At 49.8% G+C, this 25,073-nt stretch overlaps 1 protein-coding gene across 1 annotated transcript in view; it reads right to left on the reverse strand.

Annotated features, from left to right (window-relative positions):
• LOC121585395 (integrin alpha-8-like) overlaps window positions 1-25,073 on the reverse strand; it is a 75,002-nt gene that overhangs the window by 22,605 nt on the left and 27,324 nt on the right. Inside the window, exons 14-21 of the mRNA XM_045216627.1 lie at window positions 14,208-14,253; window positions 13,998-14,105; window positions 13,156-13,211; window positions 12,732-12,889; window positions 12,401-12,532; window positions 12,200-12,267; window positions 5,702-5,849; window positions 5,176-5,268 (exon numbers count right to left, since the gene is read on the reverse strand). Of these exons, the coding sequence (XP_045072562.1) occupies window positions 5,176-5,268; window positions 5,702-5,849; window positions 12,200-12,267; window positions 12,401-12,532; window positions 12,732-12,889; window positions 13,156-13,211; window positions 13,998-14,105; window positions 14,208-14,253 (809 nt within the window). The remainder of the gene's footprint in view (window positions 1-5,175; window positions 5,269-5,701; window positions 5,850-12,199; window positions 12,268-12,400; window positions 12,533-12,731; window positions 12,890-13,155; window positions 13,212-13,997; window positions 14,106-14,207; window positions 14,254-25,073) is intronic.

A 25,073-nucleotide genomic window follows, 5' to 3' on the forward strand; every position in this document is an offset into this window, starting at 1 on the left:
AGAGACACAGAGAGAGAGGGACAGAGAGACAAAGAGAGAGGGACAGAGACAGAGACACAGAGAGAGAGGGACAGAGAGACAAAGAGAGAGGGACAGAGACAGAGAGACACAGAGAGAGAGGGACAGAGAGACAAAGAGAGAGGGACAGAGACAGAGAGACACAGAGAGAGAGGGACAGAGAGACAAAGAGAGAGGGACAGAGACAGAGAGACACAGAGAGAGAGGGACAGAGAGACAAAGAGAGAGGGACAGAGACAGAGACACAGAGAGAGACGAATCAAAGTCTGTGTCAGTGACATCTGCAAGTGTTCAGTTAAAGCGAGCAGCCTTCTAACCCCCTGTACAGTCTCCCTTTGTTAAAACTAACCAGGACCTGGCCATGGTGTGTGTATCTGGGTTACGTATCTGTATTGAGTGTGTGTGTCAGTTGGATGATCAGTACAGATCTGTGGGCTGAGACAGACCAGATCCCTTCCCCTCTAGTCTTTAGACCCCAGTTAAACCCTCCTCTACCCTCGCTTAACTCACACCATGTGGAGGGCTTAGTTCATTACCATGAATATGATAATGGCTTCTTGCGTTTGTGTGTGTGTGTGTGTGTGTGTGTGTAATAATGTTCTAATGAACAACAGGTCAGACACTAGTCAATGCCGGAAACTCTTAAACACTCGCTAAAACTACAAGGGAGAGGCCTGAGGGTGGAAACTCATTAGGTCTCCAAAGTCAAAGAGACTTTATTGCGCATCAGAGAGAGAAACAGTAAAACTCAAAAGAGACGAAGAAAGACCAAATGGGTCTAAATCACTGAAGTCCCCAGGCTGAGAGAAAGAGAGAGAGACAGACAGAGTGACTCAAATGGGCTCCAGAGTGGCGCAGCGGTCTAAGGCACTGCATCTCAGTGCTTGAGGAGTCACTACAGACCCCCTGGTTCGATTCCAGGCTGTATCACAACCGGCCGTGATTGGGAGTCCCATAGGGCGGCGCACAATTCGCCCAGCGTCGTCCGGGTTTGGCCGGTGTAGGCCGTCATTGTAAATAAGAATTTGTTCTTAACTGACTTGCCTAGTTAAATAAAGATTAAAAAAAAAATATATATATATATATATATATATATATATATATATCTCTCCCCAAATCTGGAAAACATTTATTTCCTGTCGCTTCTCTCCCATGTTCTGAACAGCCGCACCACCACTATAAAACTGTCTAATTTGGATCTACTGTAGAACCCACCATAGTACAGAGACAGCGCTTGTCAAGGAAATGATCGAATGCATCGACCAACCATCGACAGTGGCTCTGTGTCTGTTCTCGCATTCCTTGATGTAAGAGCAGTGATTGAAGGTGTCGACCAAACTAACAGACCGGTATCAATGAGTTTTTCCGGCCAGTGAGACCTCTGATTGCTCCAAGGCTATATATGGTGTTCCACAGGGCTCTGTGCAGGGGACGTTTCTGTTCACATTATACATGCTGACCGTCTGACAGAGGTGGCACCACAGGGCCCAGATTGGTGTGGCGTAAAAAACAATTCTGGGGCCCGTCGTTTTTCCTGATATGCTAACCTAACCAGGTAAAACTCCGGACCTTATACGGTATGATGTGATTAATCTGTTTAATATGGGCTATGATGGGACCAGAGTTTTTCTAATCAGGTCACATGGTTTAAAAAAACTCCTGGCCTTGGGGAGGATGAAACCCTGTCAAACTGCAGCAACCTTGTACTTCATATTAATTAAACTCAAAGTGCTGAGCTTGCTTTATGCAGGTTTGCATCATGTAGTCCTGCTCTATGCAACTGTAATACTAATAAAAAATTAACTCACATGTTTATTGATTCATTACAGTTAATAATTTTGGATTGAAAAAGTATAGGAAGCTTAGTCAGCCCAAGTTTTAATACAGTGAGGGAAAAAAGTATTTGATCCCCTGCTGATTTTGTACGTTTGCCCACTGACAAAGACATTATCAGTCTATAATTTTAATGGTAGATTTATTTGAACAGTGAGAGACAGAATAACAACAACAAAATCCAGAAAAACGTATGTAAAATTTTTTATAAATTGATTTGCATTTTAATGAGTGAAATAAGTATTTGACCCCTCTACAAAACATGACTTAGTACTTGGTGGCAAAACCCTTGCTGGCAATCACAGAGGTCAGACGTTTCTTGTAGTTGGCCACCAGGTTTGCACACATCTCAGGAGGGATTTTGTCCAACTCCTCTTTGAAGATCTTCTCCAAGTCATTAAGGTTTCGAGCCTGACGTTTGGCAACTCGAACCTTCAGCTCCCTCCACAGATTTTCTATGGGATTAAGGTCTGGAGACTGGCTAGGCCACTCCAGGACCTTAATGTGCTTCTTCTTGAGCCACTCCTTTGTTGCCTTGGCCGTGTGTTTTGGGTCATTGTCATGCTGGAATACCCATCCACGACCCATTTTCAATGCCCTGGCTGAGGGAAGGAGGTTCTCACCCAAGATTTGATGGTACATGGCCCGTCCATCGTCCCTTTGATGCGGTGAAGTTGTCCTGTCCCCTTAGCAGAAAAACACCCCCAAAGCATAATGTTTCCACCTCCATGTTTGACTGTGGGGTTGGTGTTCTTGGGGTCATAGGCAGCATTCCTCCTCCTCCAAACACGGCGAGTTGAGTTGATGCCAAAGAGCTCCATTTTGGTCTCATCTGACCACAACACTTTCACCCAGTTCTCCTCTGAATCATTCAGATGTTCATTGGCAAACTTCAGATGGCCCTGTATATGTGCTTTCTTGAGCAGGGGGACCTTGCGGGCACTGCAGGATTTCAGTCCTTCACGGCGTAGTGTGTTACCAATTGTTTTCTTGGTGACTACGGTCCCAGCTGCCTTGAGATCACTGACAAGATCCTCCCGTGTAGTTCTGGGCTGATTCCTCACCGTTCTCATGATCATTGCAACTACAAGGTAAGTACTTGCATGGAGCCCCAGGCCGAGGGAGATTGACAGGTCTTTTGTGTTTCTTCCATTTGCGAATAATCGCACCAACTGTTGTCACCTTCTCACCAAGCTGCTTGGCAATGGTCTTGTAGCCCATTCCAGCCTTGTGTAGGTCTACAATCTTGTCCCTGACATCATTGGAGAGCTCTTTGGTCTTGGCCATGGTGGAGAGTTTGGAATCTGATTGATTGATTGCTTCTGTGGACAGGTGTCTTTTATACAGGTAACAAGATGAGATTAGGAGCACTCCCTTTACGAGTGTGCTCCTAATCTCAGCTCGTTACCTGTATAAAAGACACCTGGGAGCCAGAAATCTTTCTGATTGAGAGGGGGTCAAATACTTATTTCCCTCATTAAAATGCAAATCAATTTATAACATTTTTGACATGCGTTTTTCTGGATTTTTTTGTTGTTATTCTGTCTCTCACTGTTCAAATAAACCTACCATTAAAATTATAGACTGATCATTTCTTTATTAGTGGGCAAACGTACAAAATCAGCAGGGGATCAAATAATTTTTTCCCTCACTGTATATACCAAATTTGATACCATTCACATTTTCTCACAAACAAATGGGCTATAAAAACACAACTTTAGCGCTTCGTTTACCCCGGCCAGAGGGACAGGGCTAGTCTATGCTGCTGCTGTTGTTAGTAGCCTAGAGTTGATCAGACTGAAAAAGAGTCTCGTTTTCATGCAACACATCATGTCAGATCGCTAATGTTTAGGTGTAAAGGCTGCTACATTTATGTAAGAGTTTTTGCTTGTGTCTGTCGGAGGTGATATGTTTTCACGCTTGCTAAATAAATACCGGAGGAAAGTGGAGACCGCCTTGAGCTTTGTGCCCGGCCCGCGTGACCTGTGTTTTCCATTAATCTGATTGGTCAAGACACGCAAAGAGCCTGTAGCAGCACTCTGATGTGAAAGACAGAGAAACTGTGCGCGAGTTCACAAATCATGAGGAAAATCGGTTTAAAAAACTGTACTTTGCCCCTCTTTCTAACGCTTTGCTTAGATGTATTTTATTAAACTAAATCAAAAGTGGTGTGGCTCTGGCACAGCCACACCTGATTGAAAAGTGCTGTGGCAAATGCAGCCTCGCCACACATTTTCCGGCGGCCCTGCCTTCTGGAATGTTACCCATAAACAGTGTCTGTTTTCACCGCTATGCTTGTGGACCCCAGGAAGAGTAGCTGCTGCTTTAGCACTAGCTAATGGGGATCCTAATAAAATACAAAAAAATGCTGACAATACACAACTGTTTATTTTAAAGAAACCTGGCGAGGCACCTCAGTCTGCTATTTTAGAGGCTTGACTAAAAATGATTAGAATGAGAAAAAGATACGTTCAAAATGGTCTACAAGCTGTATTACTCCGGCTGCATGATTAGTAAGTGTGTGTGTGTGTGTGTGTGTTTGTGTGTGTGTGTGTGTATGTTCTATAAAAGCTCATGAATTCCTACAGGTCCAAAGGGGCAAGGGTAAGCATGTATGGGAAACATCTGGTCTGAAGGAGAGCTGACGTCCACGCACACACACGCGCGCACACACACACACACACACACACACACACACACACACACACACACACACACACTCCTCAAGCCCTCTAAAGCCGTGCCCCAGAAGTGAAATCTGATCACATAATTGATTTATCAGAATGCTGTGTGTCGCTTATAGAGCTAACAAATACAGCTCTCAGGCTCACAACACACACACATACTTACACACGCATGCGTAGCCACGTATACACACACAAACACACACACACACACACACAGACACACACACACACACACACACACAGAGACACACACACACACAGACAGACAAACACACACACACACACACACACATGCATACACAGAAACAGTTACAGAAACACAGGGTAGAGTTACATGTCGGAAGGGACCACTCTTTACTTAACAAACCCTGTGCTTCCTGGATGTGTCATGCAAGGGGCGAACGGATTAACAAACACAGAAATACCCACAGACAGCGTCAGTGTGGGACTCAGTGGGGCACGGGGTATCTGGGTGATCAATCACCATGGTAACTATCAATCAGCACCACTGTATCTGATTGACAGCTTCCTGTTTGGACAGGAAGTGGTTGTTTCCAAGTAGAGGGGGAGGTCAGTGTGGGTGCTTGTCCATGTGTGTATTTTTTGTTCTTTGCATTTGTGTGTGTGTTGGACATACTTCTGTTCCAGCAACCATAGGGTTCCCCAGGTCACACACCACCAGTCTGGAGTCATTCACCATCCTGTACTCACAGTTCAACCTGGATAGAGACTGGAGAGGAAAGGAGGCCAGGCAAGAAGAGAGGCGGTAGAAGAGAGAGGGTGGAAGAGGAAAAGAGATGGTGATAGGTGGGGGAAGGGAGGAGAGGAAGCGAGTGATGAATGTTCTGACAGTAACAACCTCATCCATCTTAGGGCCCCACTACACACTCATTACCTCTCTCTCTCTCTCTCTCTCTCTCTCTCTCTCTCTCTCTCTCTCTCTCTCTCTCTCTCTCTCTCACACACACACACACACACAAACAAACACACACAGACACACTGAGCCTCTAGAGAAATAACCCTGACATTATCAACAGGATGTAATGCAATGGTAAAGAGGACAGCAAGGCAGTAGGGTCTATTTGAGCTGGGCTAGGGTTGGGGCCAGTGTGGGGGGTGGTAGTGTGGGGGGTGTTAGTGTGTTTGTGAATGTGTGTTCTCACCTCTATCCTGCGTTCCACTCCTATGTAATCAGCCTCAGGGGGTAGGAGTGTGTGTAGCTCCGTCTCATATGCCCCCTCTCCTTCGTTAACCGCGTTTATGGTCAACATGACCAGGTTGTCATCCCCGACCACCAGCTCTGTACGGTCCCTGTGTTTGTGTGTGTGTGTGCAGGAGAGAGAAAAAAACAAGTCAATAATATGTCATATAGTAGAGGTCGGAGTGTGTGTATCAGTCAGCGGAGAATGACAGGGTGTTTGTGTTGGGCTGCCATGGCGATAGCATACAGATGGAAATAGTAGAAAAACACACACACACACACACACACACACACACACACACACACACACACACACAGGCCTCTCTACACACTTGCTAATGTAAACAATCTGTCACGATTCAGACAGACGACCAGAGGACCACAATTGCGTCACACCAGAAAGTTTATTAAACTTAAGGGAAAAGGGAAGTAGGGAGTGAATGAAGGCTCCAGGGGTAACAGGGATCCCGTCCAATGCGCTGGGTCTGTGCCCCCCAGTGGCAGCGATGCGTCCCTATGAAGCCGGTGGTGGGTGGTCCAGAAGTCCTGGGGGGAGACACAGACACAACAGGGGCGGAATGAAACCAGGCAGCAGTACAGTTCAAGGGAAATCCAAAATACGTAGTAGCAAGGCAGAAGGCTGGTCAGAGTTACCGGGATTGAAGAGTAGTCAGGAGTCGTAATGGCAGAAGCAGGTCTGGATCTCCTGAGGCAGAAGAGTATCCAAAAACAGGCAGGTCCGGGGTCACAAAACCAGGGGTGAGCCAGAAGCGCGAGCAAACAGGTTCCGGGTGTGAGCTTTGCAGACGATCTGACACCGGAGAGCTGAAAGACAGGGCCTAAAATACTGGGAGAGGTTAGTGGGTAATGCAGCGCAGCTGGCAGAGTAATTAGAGCCGAGCAGAGCAGGGACAGGTGGAGCTAGTTAGGCTGAGTAGAGAGAGGGAGGTGAGCAGAGTGGAAGATAGTGGAAACCAATTAAGGTGGTAACCCGGTGGAGTGAGAGGGCTCATGACAGAACCCCCCAAGGGACGGCCCCAGAAGTCCCAAGAGCAACACCACGCCGGGCGGGAGGAGGGGAGCCGGAGGAGGGCTAGAACTCCTCCGAACGGTCCGAGTGAACGTCCTCATCCTCGGAGGAAGCCGGAGGGCCGTGGTCGGGAGATGGGACAGGTCCCGAGACAGGATCAGGCACAGGACAGGAAGCCGAGCGGGCCGGACGGTTAGGGACCCCTCTGGGGCGGCCCCTACGGATTGCAGGTTGATCAGGATGCCGTTGGTGGAAAGCGGTGATGAGAGTCCTATCCACAATCCGACTAGCTGGCACCCAGGTCCTTTCCTCAGGTCCATAGCCCTCCCAGTCAATGAGGTACTGGAGACCCCCTACCCCTCCGTCTGGACCGAAGCAGGCGGCGGGACGGTGTAAACCAGACCACCATCGACGCAGCCGTGGAGGAGGAGGACCAGGCGCAGCAGGGACCAGCGGACTCTCATGGATGGGCTTAATCTTAGACACATGGAAAGTGGGGTGCACCCTCAGGGAATTAGGCAGTTGGAGCCGGACAGCAGTTAGGGCTAATCACTCTTATGATAGGGAATGGGCCAATGAACCGAGGTGCCAGCTTCTGCGACTCCACCCTGAGTGGCAGGTTCTTCGATGACAACCACACCCTTTGACCAACATGGTAGGTGGGAGCAGGAATTCTCCGACGGTTGGCCCCGGTAGTGTAGCTGGCAACGGACCTGAGGAGTGTGGCTCGGGCTTGTGACCAGGTGCGGCGACATCGGACGGGCAAAAGCAAGTGCAGATGGGCAAGTAACCTCCTCCTCCTGGCTGGCAAATAGAGGAGGCTGGTATCCATAAACACATTGGAAAGGGGACATACCGATGGCAGAGCAGGTCAGAGAATTGTGTGCGTACTCCACCCATGTCAATTGCTGCGACCAGGAGTGGGGGGTTGCATGAAGTCATGCATCGCAGTGCCTTCTCGAGCTCCTGATTAGCCCGCTCTGACTGCCCATTGGATTGGGGATGGAATCCGGAAGTCAGACTGACTGTGGCTCCCAGCAGGTGACAGAACTCCTTCCAAAAAGCGGAGGAGAATTGTGGACCACGGTCAGAAACAACATCCCTTGGCAGTCCGTGGATCCGGAAGACGTGTTCCAGGACCACCTGGGCGGTCTCCTTGGCGGTTGGGAGCTTGGGGAGGGGAATGAAGTGTGCCATCTTGCTGAAACGGTCAACGATGGTGAGAATGACGGTCATGCCACTTGAAGGGGGCAGCCCCGTGACAAAGTCAAGGGCGATGTGAGACCAGGGGACGTCTGGGCACAGGCAGGGGCTGCAGCAATCCGGCTGGGGGCTGGCAGGACGACTTGTGTTGGTTGCAGATGGGGCAGGCTTGGACGAATTCCCGTACATCCTTCCTCAGAGAGGGCCACCAGAACCTCTGGGCGAGCAGGTTGTAAGTGCGGGTGGAGCCAGGGTGACAAGCTAGGCGGGAGTCATGTCCCCACTGAATGACCTGGGACCTCAGGTCTTCTGGGACAAAAAGGCGGTCAGCTGGGCAAGTGCTGGGACCTGGCTGGTTACGGAGAGCCTCCAGCACCTGTTCCTCAACAGCCCAGGTCAGAGCTGCAACGATGCAGGGACTTGGCAGAATCGACACAGGGTCCTTGGAGGGGTGTCATCCTTCTGGAATTGACGGGAGAGGGCGTCTGGCTTGGTGTTGCGTGATCCAGGCCGGTATGACAGAGTGAAATTAAACCTGGTGAAGAACAGGGCCCAGCGGGACTGCCTGGAGTTCAACCGTTTGGCCGTGCGGATGTACTCCAAGTTCTTATGATCGGTCCAAACGAGAAATGGAATGGTGGACCCCTCCAGCCAGTGACGCCACTCCTCCAAGGCAAGCTTCACAGCCAGCAGCTCACGGTTCCCTATGTCGTAATTGCACTCAGAGGGGGACAACCGACGTGAGAAAAAGGCACAGGGATGGAGCTTCCTATCCTCCGCAGCCCACTGAGAAATCACAGCACCAACTCCCACATCCGAGGCGTCCACCTCCACAATGAATTGCCGGTCCACATCAGGCATCTGGAGGATGGGAGCGGAGGTGAACCTCACCTTGAGGGTACTGAAGGCTTTGTCGGCTGCTGGGGTCCAGGTGAAGGGTTGCTTGGTGCTGGTTAGAGCAGTGAGAGGGGCAGCAACGGTACTGTAGTTCCGGATAAACTTCCTATAGAAGTTAGCAAACCCCAGAAACTGTTGCAGCTTCTTTCTGTTCTCCGGAACTGGCCATGAAGTGACTGCTGATACTTTGGCAGGATCCATTTGGATACTTCCTTCTGCCACTATGTACCCCAGGAAGGCCACTGTCTTGACGTGAAACTCACATTTCTCTGCCTTGGCGTAGAGGGAATTCTCCAGAAGACGATGAAGGACTTGCTGGACATGGCGGGTGTGTTCAGACAGGTTTCTGGAGTAAATTAAGATGTCATCCAGGTAAACGAAGACAAACTTGTTTAACATGTCCCGCAGTACATCATTCACTAGAGCCTGGAACACAGCAGGAGCATTGGTGAGGCCAAAAGGCATAACCAGATACTCGTAGTGGCCTGTTGGTGTATTGAATGCGGTTTTCCATTCATCTCCTCCCGGATCCGCACTAGGTGGTAAGCGTTTCTGAGATCCAACTTGGTAAAAACAGTGGCTCCCTGGAGCAACTCAAAAGCAGAGGTGAGCAGAGGCAGAGGGTAACGGTTTTTCACTGTGATGTCGTTGAGTCCCCTGTAGTCGATGCAGGGGCGAAGAGATCCGTCCTTCTTCCCCACAAAGAAGAAGCCAGCACCAGCAGGAGATGAAGATGAACGGATTAATCCTGCGGACAGAGAGCCATTGATGTAGTCCTCCATGGACTTTCTTTCAGGAGCAGACAACGAATAAAGACGACCCCTTGGAGGAGCTGTTCCAGGGAGGAGGTCGAATGGCACAGTCGTGACGGTCGGTGAGGGGGCAGAGATGTGGCTCTTGCTTTGTTAAACACCTCTCTGAGACCATGGTAGCATTCTGGGACATTGGAGAGGTCAGGAGCGGAGTTAGTAGGTACTGGCCGAGGGGGTAGTGCGGCAGCAAGCAGGCAGGTTCGGTGGCAGTCCTCTCCCCACTCCCTGATCACCCCCGGTCACCCAGTCGAGCTGAGGGTTGTGCCGAGCGGAGCCATGGGTAACCCAGGATGAGGGGTTGGCCTGGAGAGGGGAGCAGGTGAAACTGGATAGTTTCTTGATGGTTTCCGGACAGACCCATCGAGACCGGGGCCGTGACATGAGTGACCGATCCGAGTAAGTGTCCGTCCAGTGCCCGGGCAGGAATAGGAGGTGTCAAACGGAGGTTCTCCAGTCCCAGTTGGCGTGCCAGCTTGATGTCCATTATGTTGGCTTCGGGCGCCAGAATCCACCAGAGCAGCCAGGGTGTGAGTTGAGTCAGAGAGGCGGGAGGTGAACTTGCAGCAGGGGTTTGCGGTCGGAGGACTGGATGGTCATAGAACTCAACCGGACTCCCCCTACGCCCGGTGAGCTTCGGCCCTTTAAAGGGCAGGTTACCACACGATGTCCATCACCTCCACAATAGAGGCAGAGGTTTGAGGTGAAGCGGCGCTGGCGCTCTGCAGGAGTGAGGGAGGCTCGCCCAATCTCCATAGGCTCAGACTGATCAAGCTGACCTGGGTGAGTGGCAGTAGATGACAGGAGCCCAGTCGGATCTCTCCGAATGCCGGTAGTAGGTGGACCTTGGCGCCCCCTCTCACGACGACGGGTCTGTATCCTTCTGTCGATCCTGACAGTCAGTGCGATGGCTTCATCAAGAGTGGAAGGCAGTTCATGGGAGACCAACTCGTCCTTGATATAGTCAGCCAAACTATGGAAGAACGCGTCCACCAACGATGGTGTGTTCCAAGAACTTCGTCTAGCCAGGGTTCGGAAGTCGATGGAATGGTCTGCGACTGTACGTCTGCCTTGTCGAATACTGAACAGTTCACGAGACGCCTCTGCGGTGGGTGAATCCAGGTCAAACACCCTTCAGCATCTCCTCAGCAAACAGGTCGAAGGTTGCACATGCGGGGGTTTGACGTTCGAACTCTGCTGTTCCCCAGAGTCGAGCTCGGCCCGTCAGGTGAGTGATGGCATACCCAACTTTAGCCCCTCCGTGGCGAAGGTCCTTGGCTGCAAGGAGAACTGAAGTCGGCAGCTAGTCAGGAATGGCCGGACCTGGGTTGAATCGCCGTTGAACCGCTCGGGGTTTCCAATCTTGGGTTCCGAGCAGCGGCTGCAATGACCGGGGCAGGTAACTCGGGGCTGGGCTGGTGGGCAGACTGGCTGGGGTAAGGTTGGTGAGGAGTTGAATAATCATGGCGAGTTGTTGTTGCTGCTGCTGGAACTGCTGCTCATGCTCATCGGTTTCCATGTCGGGAAAGTGTGCGCTGAGTCCATAATGGTCAGATCGTACTGTCACGATTCAGACAGACGACCAGAGGACCACAATTGCGTCACACCAGAAAGTTTATTAAACTTAAGGGAAAAGGGAAGTAGGGAGTGAATGAAGGCTCCAGGGTAACAGGGGATCCCGTCCAATGCGCTGGGTCTGTGCCCCCCAGTGGCAGCGATGTCCTATGAAGCCGGTGGTGGGTGGTCCAGAAGTCCTGGGGGAGACACAGACACAACAGGGCTGGAATGAAACCAGGCAGCAGTACAGTTCAAGGGAAATCCAAAATACGTAGTAGCAAGGCAGAAGGCTGGTCAGAGTTACCGGGATTGAAGAGTAGTCAGGAGTCGTAATGGCAGAAGCAGGTCTGGATCTCCTGAGGCAGAAGAGTATCCAAAAAACAGGCAGGTCCGGGGGTCACAAAACCAGGGTGAGCCAGAAGCGCGAGCAAACAGGTTCCGGGTGTGAGCTTTGCAGACGATCTGACACCGGAGAGCTGAAAGACAGGGCCTAAAATACTGGGAGAGGTTAGTGGGTAATGCAGCGCAGCTGGCAGAGTAATTAGAGCCGAGCAGAGCAGGGACAGGTGGAGCTAGTTAGGCTGAGTAGAGAGAGGGAGGTGAGCAGAGTGGAAGATAGTGGAAACCAATTAAGGTGGTAACCCGGTGGAGTGAGAGGGCTCATGACACAATCAGAGAGTAAACATCTCTCCTTGCATGCAGTAACACAGTCCTACCCTTTGTTTGTGTGTGTATATGAATGTGTGTGAGTGTGAGTATGTACATATGTTGAAAGTTTACAGGTTGACAAGGACTTTTCTGAATCTTCCCAGCATGCCTCACTTGACAGGGCAGGGCACAACACACCACAAGGTGTAACACACCCATATATGAGTAAGGTTATTTAACTACTGTATTTAAATGAGACCGTAACTGTTTCATGTTGACGTATATGCTACACATGTTACATACAGTGCACACTTACATGCTAGCAGACAGCTGGAGGTCTGGAATACACTCGTTGTCTTCCCCACAGTCCAGCAGAATATACGCCTGAGAAATAAAGGAGAGAGGGAGAGACAAATGGGGAGAGGGAAGGGGGGATTTAGGTCTAGTCTAACTTGTCTAACGGTACTCATATGCTGTAAGTGGTCTTGATTGGATGAGAAGGAGAGCCCACACACACCTGTTCCTGCAGGAAGGTACTGCTGTAGTGGTTGAGGACAGGGGGGAGGTCCAGGTTGGAAGGAGGAGGGGCTAAACTGTAGTTCAGAGCCAATGAGATGGGAGTCAATTTATCCCTAAACTCATCCTCCCCCTGAGAGGGACAGAGAGAGAGAGAGACACCATGTAACAGAAAGATTGTTCACTATAACACAATAACTGGTCCAAAAACAGGTTCAGCTGTGTTGGCAGATATTTTGAGAGGATCTTGTCCAAACACAGCAAGGATGGAGGCCTCAAATTGTTTTGAAAACTCAAATTCATTTTTTGGCAGCGGAGTGTGTTTGACTTACTCGTAGGTAGACAGTATAGTTCAGGCAGGAGTGTGGACGGTTGTGGCCAAGCATTAGGACCCCTGTGTGCTGGGGCTGATGGGAATCCAGGAAATTAACTCTCTTAACTCCGCCCCTCACACCTTTCAGCCAATCCAGTTGCAGCTCTGCATTCAGGACTGGGAGAGGTGGAGAGAGGGGGATGGAGGGAGAGAGTGAGGAGGGTTTCCATATGTTCCCATCATGTGTGTGTGTGTGTGTACTCTCATCTGGTGTGCAGGAGGGAACCCTGGGTATGGTCTACTTGATCACTTTTAGATTCTACAGAGCATCATTAGCCAGTGGAAACAATGCATTCATACATTCATATAGTTATCAACTCTAACACTAACTTATACATAAACCCCTCCCTCCCCGCTCTCCATCCCCAGTCAGAGATACTTACCTACAGAGTCTGGGATCCCCACACCGCTCACCTTCGCACAAACATCTATCCTGAGACTGAATAACAGAGAGAGAGAGGTAGAGAGACATGGGAGACCGAGAAAGGATAAAAACATTGCTCCTCTGTATGTCTGTGTGTGTGTCTGTGTGCGTGTGCGCGTGTGTTTGTGTGTGTGTATGCGGTCATTAGATTCCAGGATATTAATGGTGCAGGTTTCCCTCTGCAGGAGTCACTTTCCTGTTCCTGATAGAAGGGACGATAACACACACACACACACACACACACACACACACACACACACACACACACACACACACACACACACACACACACACACACACACACACACACACTAGGGAAATACATACTGGGGATGGGTGAAATGCCTGTCTACCAGAACCAATCAGGATAGAACAATGACTTCCTCTTTACCACCCATCCCCTCAGCCTCCCCAAAACCACCAGAAAAACAACTCAACTGGCCAAAGCTCTCAATAAAACAATTATTCCAATAAAATAAAAAGCAACTATCAAAGACAGTCCTAAAAACTCCCTAACAGTACATGTGTTGTTGTGTCCTATCTAGTTCCTCCAGCCACAGTCTGATTGTTTATTTCAATCAGCTGTGTTTGTTTTGACAGAATTCCACAGTTTAGCGCCGTCTGTCAATCTGCCCAAACCCACCATCTCTACCCCTGCCAACACACATAGCCTAAGAAGCACCCTATTGGTCTTATGTTTGTCACTCACTAGGTTACCATGGTGTAGGGTTTCTGGAAAGGTAGGGCATGTGTGTGTCTGCGTGTGTGCGTTGGTGCTTGCGTGCGTGCCTGTGTACTCACCAGGTCACCATGATATCAGATTCTGTCAGGAGGCAGGATCGGTCGTCAGGGTTCAGGATTCTAGGAGTCAGGATCATCTCTGCCTCCACTGACACTACAGGACGAGCCCTACACACACACACTCACAATTAATCTCACCATTGTAAACTAGCAGCCAATCTGATAGATGAAACAACATAGTCTAGCCAATCAGAGAATTAGATATCTTACCTGTACACCGACACCTCCCCTTTACCAAATGCTCCCACTATCAGATCTACAGTGAGATAGAGAGAGAGAGAGTGAGAGAGAGAGAGCAAGAGAGAGAGAGAGAGGGCAAGAGAGAGAGAGAGAGAGAGAGAGCAAGAAAGAGCGAGAGAGAGACAGCAAGAAAGAGCGAGAGAGAGAGAGAGAGAGAGAGAGAGAGAGAGAGAGAGAGAGAGAGAGAGAGAGAGAGAGAGAGAGAGAGAGAGAGAGAGAGAGAGAGAGAGAGAGAGAGAGAGAGAGAGACACTGCATGAGCTTCAAAGAACACCACAGATGGGACTGATTTCAAGGTCTCCAGCAATCTTCATCAAGCACAGACCTCTCATGTTCTACACACAAACACTGACACATAGACACACACACATACACAAACACATTTAGTCTGTACCAGCTTTGAGTTGTGAATACAACTATTTTTGCAGCACTATTTTGGTTCAGAATCAAATCAAATCAAATCAAATGTATTGGTCACATACACATGGTTAGCAGGTGTTATTGCGAGTGTAGCGAAATGCTTGTGCTTCTAGTTCCGACAGTGCAGTAATATCTAGCAAGTAATATCTAACAGTTCCACAACAAATATATAATACACACAAATCTAAGTAAAGGAATTAAACTATCCAAATGGGAACACAGTGTGTGTGTGTGTGTGTGTGTGTGTGTGTGTGTGTGTGTGTGTGTGTGTGTGTGTGTGTATGTGTGTGTGTGTGTCGCAACGGAGAGACCCCACGGCACATTCCAGCTACATTAGAATGTTCCCATTGGTCCAATCAGATCCCTCTGCTACACAACAACAATATTCCCTCATTTTACTATACCCATGTGCCTTATACAACCAGTCAGTCTGTAGCAGCCAGTCCAGTGCTCCACTCAGTTCATTTGTGTTTATGTGTTTTGAAGATGAAGAGTCTTAATTGACTTTTTGTTTAAAATAGAGCTGCACTTTAATGAGTGTGGTCACGGGAGACATACCATGCTCACAAACACGCACACACACACAGACATACACAAACACACGCACACACACACACATCGACACACACATACCAGCGTTGATTGAAAGTTTGAAACCGCAGTGGGAAAGAGACTTAATCAATGCAAGCCTTCCCTGCCAGACACAGTAAGCTAAGCTAACACAATGCTAACATAGGACTGACTGGGACATATAGAATATGCCCCCAACCATAGATCTAGCTTCTCCTGGGACTGGAAGATAGAGGTTAAGATCTGAAGCTGATACAGCACTGGGACTGGGAATAGAGGCTAAGATAAGTCATGATAATATCAATGAGGCTGAGGGTCGGAGGCTAAGCTTACTCATGATAATATATCAATGGGACTGGTTAAGCTCATTAGTTCTGACCTCTGTAGTTCTGTTTGAAAGAGTTCTGAGCTCTCTAGTTCTGTCTGTCTAGCGGAGGGTAAAATGCGATCAGGACCTATAAGGGTTGATGTGGTTTTGAAGACACGTGACAGAGTGAGGCTGTCTCTGGTTTACTAGAAAGAGTCTAGCTGGGAAATCCTCCTCAGATAGCCTCTTATCTGTTAGGAATATACATACCTGGCTATCCATCAACTGAAACAGACTAGGTTAAGTGTTGATGCTGATAGAGGGTTAGAGTGTGACACACCCAGCCACATACTCACACACAGGCACACTGTTAGTGACATCTGTTTAAATGGTTAAACTATTAGAGTCAAATGAGATCTGTTGAGGTGTGTGTGTGTGTGTGTGTGTGTGTGTGTGTGTGTGTGTGTGTGAGTGTTTAAGTGTCTAAATTGAATGTAGTAGTGGTCCATCTGTTTCTGCTGTCAGTGAGAGTCCCTTAGCCTGCTGGTCCTCTGAAACCACAACATTCAACATTAGACCCTATCCCCCAGTGTGTGTGTGTGTGAGTGTGTGTGTGTGTGTGTGTGTGTGTGTGTGTGTGTGTGTGTGTGTGTGTGTGTGTGTGTGTGTGTGTGTGTGTGTGTGTGTGTGTGTGTGTGTGTGTGTGTGTGTGTGTGTGTGTGTGTGTGTGTGCGTGTTATAGGTGTAACAAGGGGCCGGCAGAGAAAGGGGGACCTCTAGATGTCTGCGGGGTATGGGGGGCAGTTGGAAAGGTAGAGGTGAGGAGGGAAGGAGGAACGGGGGAAAGAGAGGGAAGGAGGAATGGGGGAAAGAGAGGGAAGGAGGAAGAGGGGAAAGAGAGGGAAGGAGGAAGGGGGGAAAGAGAGGGAAGGATGAAGAGGGGAAAGAGAGGGAAGGAAGAAGAGGGGAAAGAGAGGGAAGGAGGAAGAGGGGAAAGAGAGGGAAGGAGGAAGAGGGGAAAGAGAGGGAAAGAGGAAGAGGGGAAAGAGAGGGAAGGAGAAAGAGGGGAAAGAGAGGGAAGGAGGAAGAGGGGAAAGAGAGGGAAGGAGGAAGAGGGGAAAGAGAGGAAAGGAGGAAGAGGGGAAAGAGAGGGAAGGAGAAAGAGGGGAAAGAGAGGGAAGGAGGAAGAGGGGAAAGAGAGGGAAGGAGGAAGAGGGGAAAGAGAGGGAAGGAGGAAGAGGGGAAAGAGAAGGAAGGAGGAAGAGGGGAAAGAGAGGGAAGGAGGAAGAGGGGAGGAAAGGAGGGCAGCAGTTAAAGCACTTGGTCTTTCAATCACAGTCTGTAAAAGTCATCAGAGCTGTATGCTTTCAGAAGGCAGATCTAACCACACGCAGGCACGCACACACACACACACACACACACACACACACACACACACACACACACACACACACACACACACACACACACACACACACACACACACACACACACACACACACACACACTCACTCACTCACACACACGCAGATACACACACACACACACACAGACAGACAGACACACGCAAAAAGTACAGTCCAAACATCAGCTCAGCCTCAGGGACCCAAACTTCCAACAGAAGAATTCCGCTCTCATTCCAAAGTCCTGGATCTGTCCGTCTTACACTCCAGAGAAACCCAACCCCACTACTCCCGTAGGTGTATGTACACTGTGATGTCACGAGAGGCTGTGTCCTGGAGGGACGTTACATCCCCCTGAGATGGCTGCAAACCCAGACAGCTATGGCTCCATCTGCTGGTATGGTCGGGAACTCCAACCCTCTATGGCCAATCTTCCCACGCAGCTGAAACCAATCAGGAGCTGATGAGCTGAAGGTTTGTTGAAGGGAAGAGACACGGTCTCCAAGCTGGGCTCTCTGGAGGACAAGAGTGCTGCACGTCCACTTCCATGAGGAATATAAGGATTTGGAGATACTTACCTTTGGGAAATACTCACCTTGGGATATATGCACCTGTGGAAATACGTGTGGGACATTTTGGAAGGACGTTTTGCTGGGTTGGCCACTAGCTGCAACGTGGAAGACAGTAAGACTGGGGAAAAGTTATTTGAGCGAGGGAGAGTTATGATTTTGGATGTGGAAGAGACATCCCTGAACTGTTAACCCTTAAAGAGCCACCAGAGAACAGAATTGTGTTATACTTTCGTTAGTTTCCCAAGACCTTTAATAAAATCCTTGTTTTGGTTGAACCTGGTCTCCTTGCACTACTTGAGCAATCCCGCTGAAAGCTGTGTAGCCTCTCGTGGCATCACAGATGGTGGTGAATACGGGCACGCTCAAGCGTTAATAGTGCATGTCAGAGGAGGATACCGAAGGTTTGATCACCCAGTTTTCCAAGTTGGCCGTAGGCTCCCCGCCGACTGAAATGGAGGACATATTGAAAGCCCTTGTTGCTGGCCAGCAAGCCCAGATGCAAGCAAACGTGGCTCTCTTGGAGGAGCAAAAGAAAGCCAACCTTCTGAAGGCAGAGGAATTGCAGTTGCAGAGACAGAGGGTTGTCCAAAATACCCGCCCAATAAAGGCAAGTGACTTTATATCTAAGATGGGAGCTACCGATGACATTGAGGCATACCTGCATGCATTTGAGGCCACGGCCACTAGGGAAGCCTGGCCCAAGCAACAGTGGGTTGGTCTGTTAGCCCCCCTTTCTAACCGGGGAATCGCTGAATGCTGTTCGGGACCTGGGCCCTGACCAGGTTACTGACTATGATGCCCTGAAGTCTGAGATCCTCAGCAGATATGGACTCACAAAGTTTGGTATGGCCCAGCGCTTTCACAGCTGGACCTTCCAACCAGACCAACCTCCTCGGGCGCAGATGCATGAACTTGTCCGAATCGCAAGGAAATGGCTGGATCCGCAGAGGAATACAGCAGCGGCGGTGGTGGAGGCCGTTGTGGTGGATCGTTACCTACGCGCCCTGCCTTATGAGGCAAAACGGTTCATCAGTCAACAGGCCTTGACCACGGCTGATCTGACCGTGGAAGCTGTGGAAAAGTACCAGGCCACAGCGGAGATGCTGAATGCTTCCCGGAAAGACCCCAGGAGTGCGGCCCCACCACAAATGGGAAGAACCCGTCCAAAGGACCCCAAGGTCTCGAACCCAGCCACGTCAGGACTCATCCCGGCTCCAGGGGGAGCCAGAAACCAGGCGGGTCCAAGAAGAGTACACCAGGAGGCGGAAACTCGACAGTGTTACCGGTGTGGGGAGATGGGACATATCTCCTGGCAGTGTGGGAAACCAGCCGAGGAACCTATGCCCACTGCGGAGTCCTCCAGCTCAGCACCCACACACCGTTTTGCCTCGCTCTTGGGAGTCGTAGATGGCGGCCCAGATCGACCCCCCACCTGCCCGGTAACTGTGAATCACCATGATGTGGAGGCCTTACTGGATTCTGGTAGCCGGGCCACCCTGGTGCGTAAGGATTTGGTGGGCCCAACGTGTCTGACCCCGGGGAAAGTCCTCCCAGTTTCCTGTGTCCATGGGGACACCAGAGAATACCCCATTACTGAACTTACAATGACCAGCACACGGGGAACCATACACACGACGGCGGGGGTGGTTGATTCCCTCCCCGTCCCTGTCCTAATTGGACGAGACTGCCCAGCCTTTTACCCACTCTGGAGAGAGTCTCAGGAGAGGATAACCCGAGTACCTCGGAAACGGAGAGGCAAGACTCATCCTGGGAAGGCTCCGGTGCAATCCTCCGAATTACTCACTCCCGCCCGGGCTCTGATAGGGATGGCAGGTGCCCAGACCGACACAGAGACGGAGCTACAGAATCTGGACAAAGAACTGTCTGGTCTGAAGGGGACCGCTGAGAGGTATCGTTTGTTAAAGCAACAGTTAGACATGAAGACAGAAGAGTTAGATATCCTCCAGGCTAAACTCCAACAGAGCTCCTTCCCTAAGCAACAGGAGGAGCTGGAGAGGCTGCGCAGGACCATCGAGGAGTGTGAGGAGACCCTGCGCAGTAGTAAGGAGGTCCAGAAGAAGGCAGAGGAGAAGTACAAGGTGTTGGAGAACAAGATGAAGAATGCGGAGGCAGAGAGAGAGAAGGAACTGAAAGCTGCTCAACAGAAGCTAAACTCTGCTAAAACCAAGGCTGATGCGTTCAGTAAGAAACTCAAGGAGAGACAACAGGAGGCTGAGTCCCTGGTCCTAGAGGTGGAGGAGTTGAAGAGAGAGCAGGCTGGCAAGCACCACGGCAATGCGGACGCCCTCTCCCGGCGTGATGCCTTCTTCGCTGCCTTTACCCGACGAGGACGTCGGTCCCGAGGAGGGGGATGTGTGATGTCACGAGAGGCTGTGTCCTGGAGGGACGTTACATCCCCCTGAGATGGCTGCAAACCCAGACAGCTATGGCTCCATCTGCTGGTATGGTCGGGAACTCCAACCCTCTATGGCCAATCTTCCCACGCAGCTGAAACCAATCAGGAGCTGATGAGCTGAAGGTTTGTTGAAGGGAAGAGACACGGTCTCCAAGCTGGGCTCTCTGGAGGACAAGAGTGCTGCACGTCCACTTCCATGAGGAATATAAGGATTTGGAGATACTTACCTTTGGGAAATACTCACCTTTGGATATATGCACCTGTGGAAATACGTGTGGGACATTTGGAAGGACGTTTTGCTGGGTTGGCCACTAGCTGCAACGTGGAATACAGTAAGACTGGGGAAAAGTTATTTGAGCGAGGGAGAGTTATGATTTTGGATGTGGAAGAGACATCCCTGAACTGTTAACCCTTAAAGAGCCACCAGAGAACAGAATTGTGTTATACTTTCGTTAGTTTCCCAAGACCTTTAATAAAATCCTTGTTTTGGTTGAACCTGGTCTCCTTGCACTACTTGAGCAATCCCGCTGAAAGCTGTGTAGCCTCTCGTGACATCACAACACGTACGTGCGTGCCTATGTGTGTGTGTGTGTGTGTGTGTGCGAGTGCATGTTCCTCCCATAGGTACATCTGTACTCCTTACCCAGCCTTTCTTTTCCCTCTGAAAAGTGCCACTGACACAGAGGCTGATTTGGGGTAAATGTACCTTTGGGGTAAATAAAACATAGCCTACTGTATGGGCCACTTTCCCCTTCTAAGTCAATCATATTTGCCACCACTGATTTGAGGTTAGTATGTAAACACTCACACATACAGACACACATTTGGAGTAAGTGTACCTTTGGGGTATGCTAAGTTACTAAACCTCTAGGCCAGTTACAGACTCTCTGCTCTGAGAAATATGGCTGCCATCCAACGTTTACACAACCTGTCAACCTGTCAGAGACTGGCTGCTTCAAACTTCTGTATAAAGTCTCTCTTTAGAACCAGTGTTCAGTGTGTCCACTGTCAAAGTGTTCAGTGTGTGTGTGTGTGTGTGTGTGTGTGTGTGTGTGTGTGTGTGTGTGTATGTGTTTTCTGTTCAGTAGAGCTGAGTCAGTGTGATTGCTGATTGGCAAGTTAAATGTCTACAGCCTTTGACCTCTGACCTTACCACTGAACATAATCCCTGCCCTCAGGCCATCTGACCTCTGACACGCACACACACACACACACACACACACATGCACACACACGTACACACACAACTGACCTTAACCTTAACCCTAACCCTAGGAGTGGGAACAGCAGAGCTTCCCAGGGTCAGTGTGTGTCTAGCAGGCTATAACCCCTGTGTACCAGGGACACCACCTGCTGTTTCTGACTGACTGCTCTCTCTGACTCTGACCCAGTCACTTCTCCAGGGTTAGTTTAATAGGAACACTCCTTCCAAGAAGCTGATGAGTAACCTTGTTGTGAGAGACCTCAAAACTTGTGTTGCCTCGAAGAGATGGCACCTAGACTTGAGCTCAGAGAGTTAATGCAGTCTTGAGGGGTGCAGACAATCTAAGTTTGATACCCAACCGGACAAATGAGTCCCTGGTAGAGACGACTGTAGAGTATCCATCAGGAACACTCATCCATCTCTCTAATCCTCCCTCCCTTTTCTCTCTAAGAGTAAATGGGGTGTAGAGGGCAGAGAATAGAGGGTAGATGGGTTTTGTCCCTATGGGATCATAAAACGTAACCTATAGAAGCAGACATCTTATGTACACATAAACATATGCACAGAAAGACACTGTGTAACAGGCACACAGACACCTTAGCAGTCCTCTCATAATGATGAAACATCTGAGGGTCCTTTGAACAGTGTGACTTTACTATCATAGTAACGACAGACCATATGTGTGTTTGTGTCTGTGAGTGTGTGATGCTATGCCACCCGGGAGCTTTCCCTCCACTACCAGAGCTTTCCCAGAGGGCCTTAGAAAGCCTGAGTTACAACACGCACGTGTGCGTGCATGCATGCTTGTATGTATATGCATTGTGTTTGTACAGTGTGTGTGTGATTGAGTAACTCGATGTGGGGTGATTCTGTATAGAGACTGGCTTTGGTTCGTAGCCTGGCACAGACTCAACACATACACTCAGAGGCCTGTGAAACTGATCACAAGCCATGGAGTGCATATGTGTGCATGTGTGTGTATGTGGGTGTGTGTTAGCGTGTGTGTGTGCGTGTGTGTGTGTGATGTTTTCATTATAAAGACCCAGATTTCCTGTTTGCGGGATGGAGAGATCAGAGGAGGTCTGTTGTTGTTACAGAAAGAAGAAAAGATGGAAAGGAAAATAATAATTCCTGCTTTTCAGCCTGGTCTCTAGAAGTACAAAGGCTGAACTACGCTGCCTTTAGAATGGCTGCTTTAGAATGGCTGCCTTTGGAATGGCTGCTTTAGAATGGCTGCCTTTAGAATGGCTGCTTTAGAATGGCTGCTTAGAATGGCTGCTTTAGAATGGCTGCCTTTAGAATGGCTCCAAATTGAGGGGAAAACAAGGGGGTACAAAAGTTTAATTTCAAAACATGTTCAGTCTTAAATCACCTTTTAAGAGCCCATGATTCTAAGTAAATGAATGTGTATACAAACACTCACACAGACATTCAGACTACCCCTGATTGAACATGTAAATACAAACACAGGCTTTCCCTTCAGATTGCTGTAGTGTGCCATGTTCATCTGTACCATGACATCACAAAAGAGGAAGTCTCTCCAAAGTAATAACAGCGACATGACAATGTTCTTCTGAAGAATTGGAGGCCTGTGTCCACACTATGCTTGGACTATAACTCTATGTTCAAATATCTGGCAAACAGACTAAACACTTTTAAAAGGAAATCTAAAATAAATTCAGCTTCATATTCATCATCTCCAGCACCACCCCAACATCAACATATGTGAAAATGGCATGTTTCTATGTTTTGTAGCAAAAAAATGTTTTTTCCAATGACATCATCAACCAATTAGTAGGCAACTAGTAGACAATGCCTACTCATATTTGGTTAAAATAACATGATGCACACTGATGATGTCAAACTAATCTTCCTCATATATTTTTTTCCACAAAACATGGAAACGCACCATTTTCACATATGTTGATGTTGGGGTGGTGCTGGAGATGATGAATATGAAGTTAATGTCATGAGCCCTCTCACTCCACCGGGTTACCACCTTAGTTTGTTTCCACTCTGCTCACCACTCTCTCTCTACTCAGCCTAACTAGCTCCACCTGTCCCTGCTCTGCTCGGCTCTAATTACTCTGCCAGCTGCGCTGCATTACCCACTAACCTCTCCCAGTATTTATAGCCCTGTCTTTCAGCTCTCCTTTGTCAGATCGTCTGCAAAGCTCACACCCGGAACCTGTGTGCTCGCGCTTCTGGCTCAGCCTTGTTTTGTGACCCCGGACCTGCCTGATTCCTGGATACTCTTCTGCCCCAGGAAAACCAGACCTGCTTCCTGCCTTTACGACTCCTGACTACTCTTCGACCCCGGTAACTCTGACCAGCCTTCTGCCTTGCTACAACGTATTTGGATTTCCCTTGAACTGTACTTCTGCCTGTTTTCATCCGCCCCGTTGTGTCTGTGTTTCCTCCCCCCCCCAGGACTTCTGGACCACCAACCACCGGCGTCATCGGACGCATCGCTGCCACTGGGGGGGAGGCACAGACCCAGCACATCGGACGGGAGAACCCCTGGAGCCTTCACTCACTCCCTACATCCCTTTCCCCTTAAGTTTAAATAAACTTTCTGGTGTGACGCAATTGTGGTCCTCTTGTCGTCTGTCTGAACCGTGACAGTACGATCTGACCATCATGGACCCAGCGCACACTTCCCCCGACATGGAAACCGAAGAACCTGAGCAACCCACCGCCATGCTACGCCTGGAACACACTGAGAGAGAGCTAGGCCGCATGAGCGGCGACATCACCTCTCTGCTTCAGGCCGGCTACCAACAGCATCAGCAGTTCCAGCAGCACCAGCAGCAGTTCCAGCAGCAGCAACAACAACTCGCCATGATCATTCAACTCCTCACCAACCTGACCCCAGCCAGTCTGCCCACCAGCCCTGCCCCCGAGTTACCTGCCCCGGTCATTGCAGCCGCTGCTCGGAACCCAAGATTGGAAACCCCCGAGCGGTTCAACGGCGATTCAACCCAGGTCCGGCCATTCCTGACTAGCTGCCGACTTCAGTTCTCCTTGCAGCCAAGGACCTTCGCCACGGAGGGGGCTAAGGTTGGGTATGCCATCACTCACCTGACGGGCCGAGCTCGACTCTGGGGAACAGCAGAGTTCGAACGTCAAACCCCCGCATGTGCAACCTTCGACCTGTTTGCTGAGGAGATGCTGAAGGTGTTTGACCTGGATTCACCAACCGCAGAGGCGTCTCGTGAACTGTTCAGTATTCGACAAGGCAGACGTACAGTCGCAGACCATTCCATCGACTTCCGAACCCTGGCTAGACGAAGTTCTTGGAACACACCATCGTTGGTGGACGCGTTCTTCCATAGTTTGGCTGACTATATCAAGGACGCAGTTGGTCTCCCAGGAACTGCCTTCCACTCTTGATGAAGCCATCGCACTGACTGTCAGGATCGACAGTAGGATACAGACCCGTCGCCGTGAGAGGGGGCGCCAAGGTCCACCTACTACCGGCATTCGGAGAGATCCGACTGGGTTCCTGTCATCTACTGCCACTCACCCAGGTCAGCTTGATCAGTCTGAGCCTATGGAGATTGGGCGAGCCTCTCTCACTCCTGCAGAGCGCCAGCGACGCTTCACCTCAAACCTCTGCCTCTATTGTGGAGGTGATGGACATCGTGTGGTAACCTGCCCTTTAAAGGGCCGAAGCTCACCGGGCATAGGGGGAGTCCGGTTGAGTTCTATGACCATCCAGTCCTCCGACCGCAAACCCCTGCTGCAAGTTCACCTCCGCCTCTCTGACTCAACTCACACCCTGGCTGCTCTGGTGGATTCTGGCGCCGAAGCCAACATAATGGACATCAAGCTGGCACGCCAACTGGGACTGGAGAACCTCCGTTTGACACCTCCTATTCCTGCCCGGGCACTGGACGGACACTTACTCGGATCGGTCACTCATGTCACGGCCCCGGTCTCGAT

The sequence above is a fragment of the Coregonus clupeaformis genome, unplaced genomic scaffold (genome assembly GCF_020615455.1).
Source record: "Coregonus clupeaformis isolate EN_2021a unplaced genomic scaffold, ASM2061545v1 scaf0757, whole genome shotgun sequence".
NCBI lineage: Eukaryota > Metazoa > Chordata > Actinopteri > Salmoniformes > Salmonidae > Coregonus > Coregonus clupeaformis.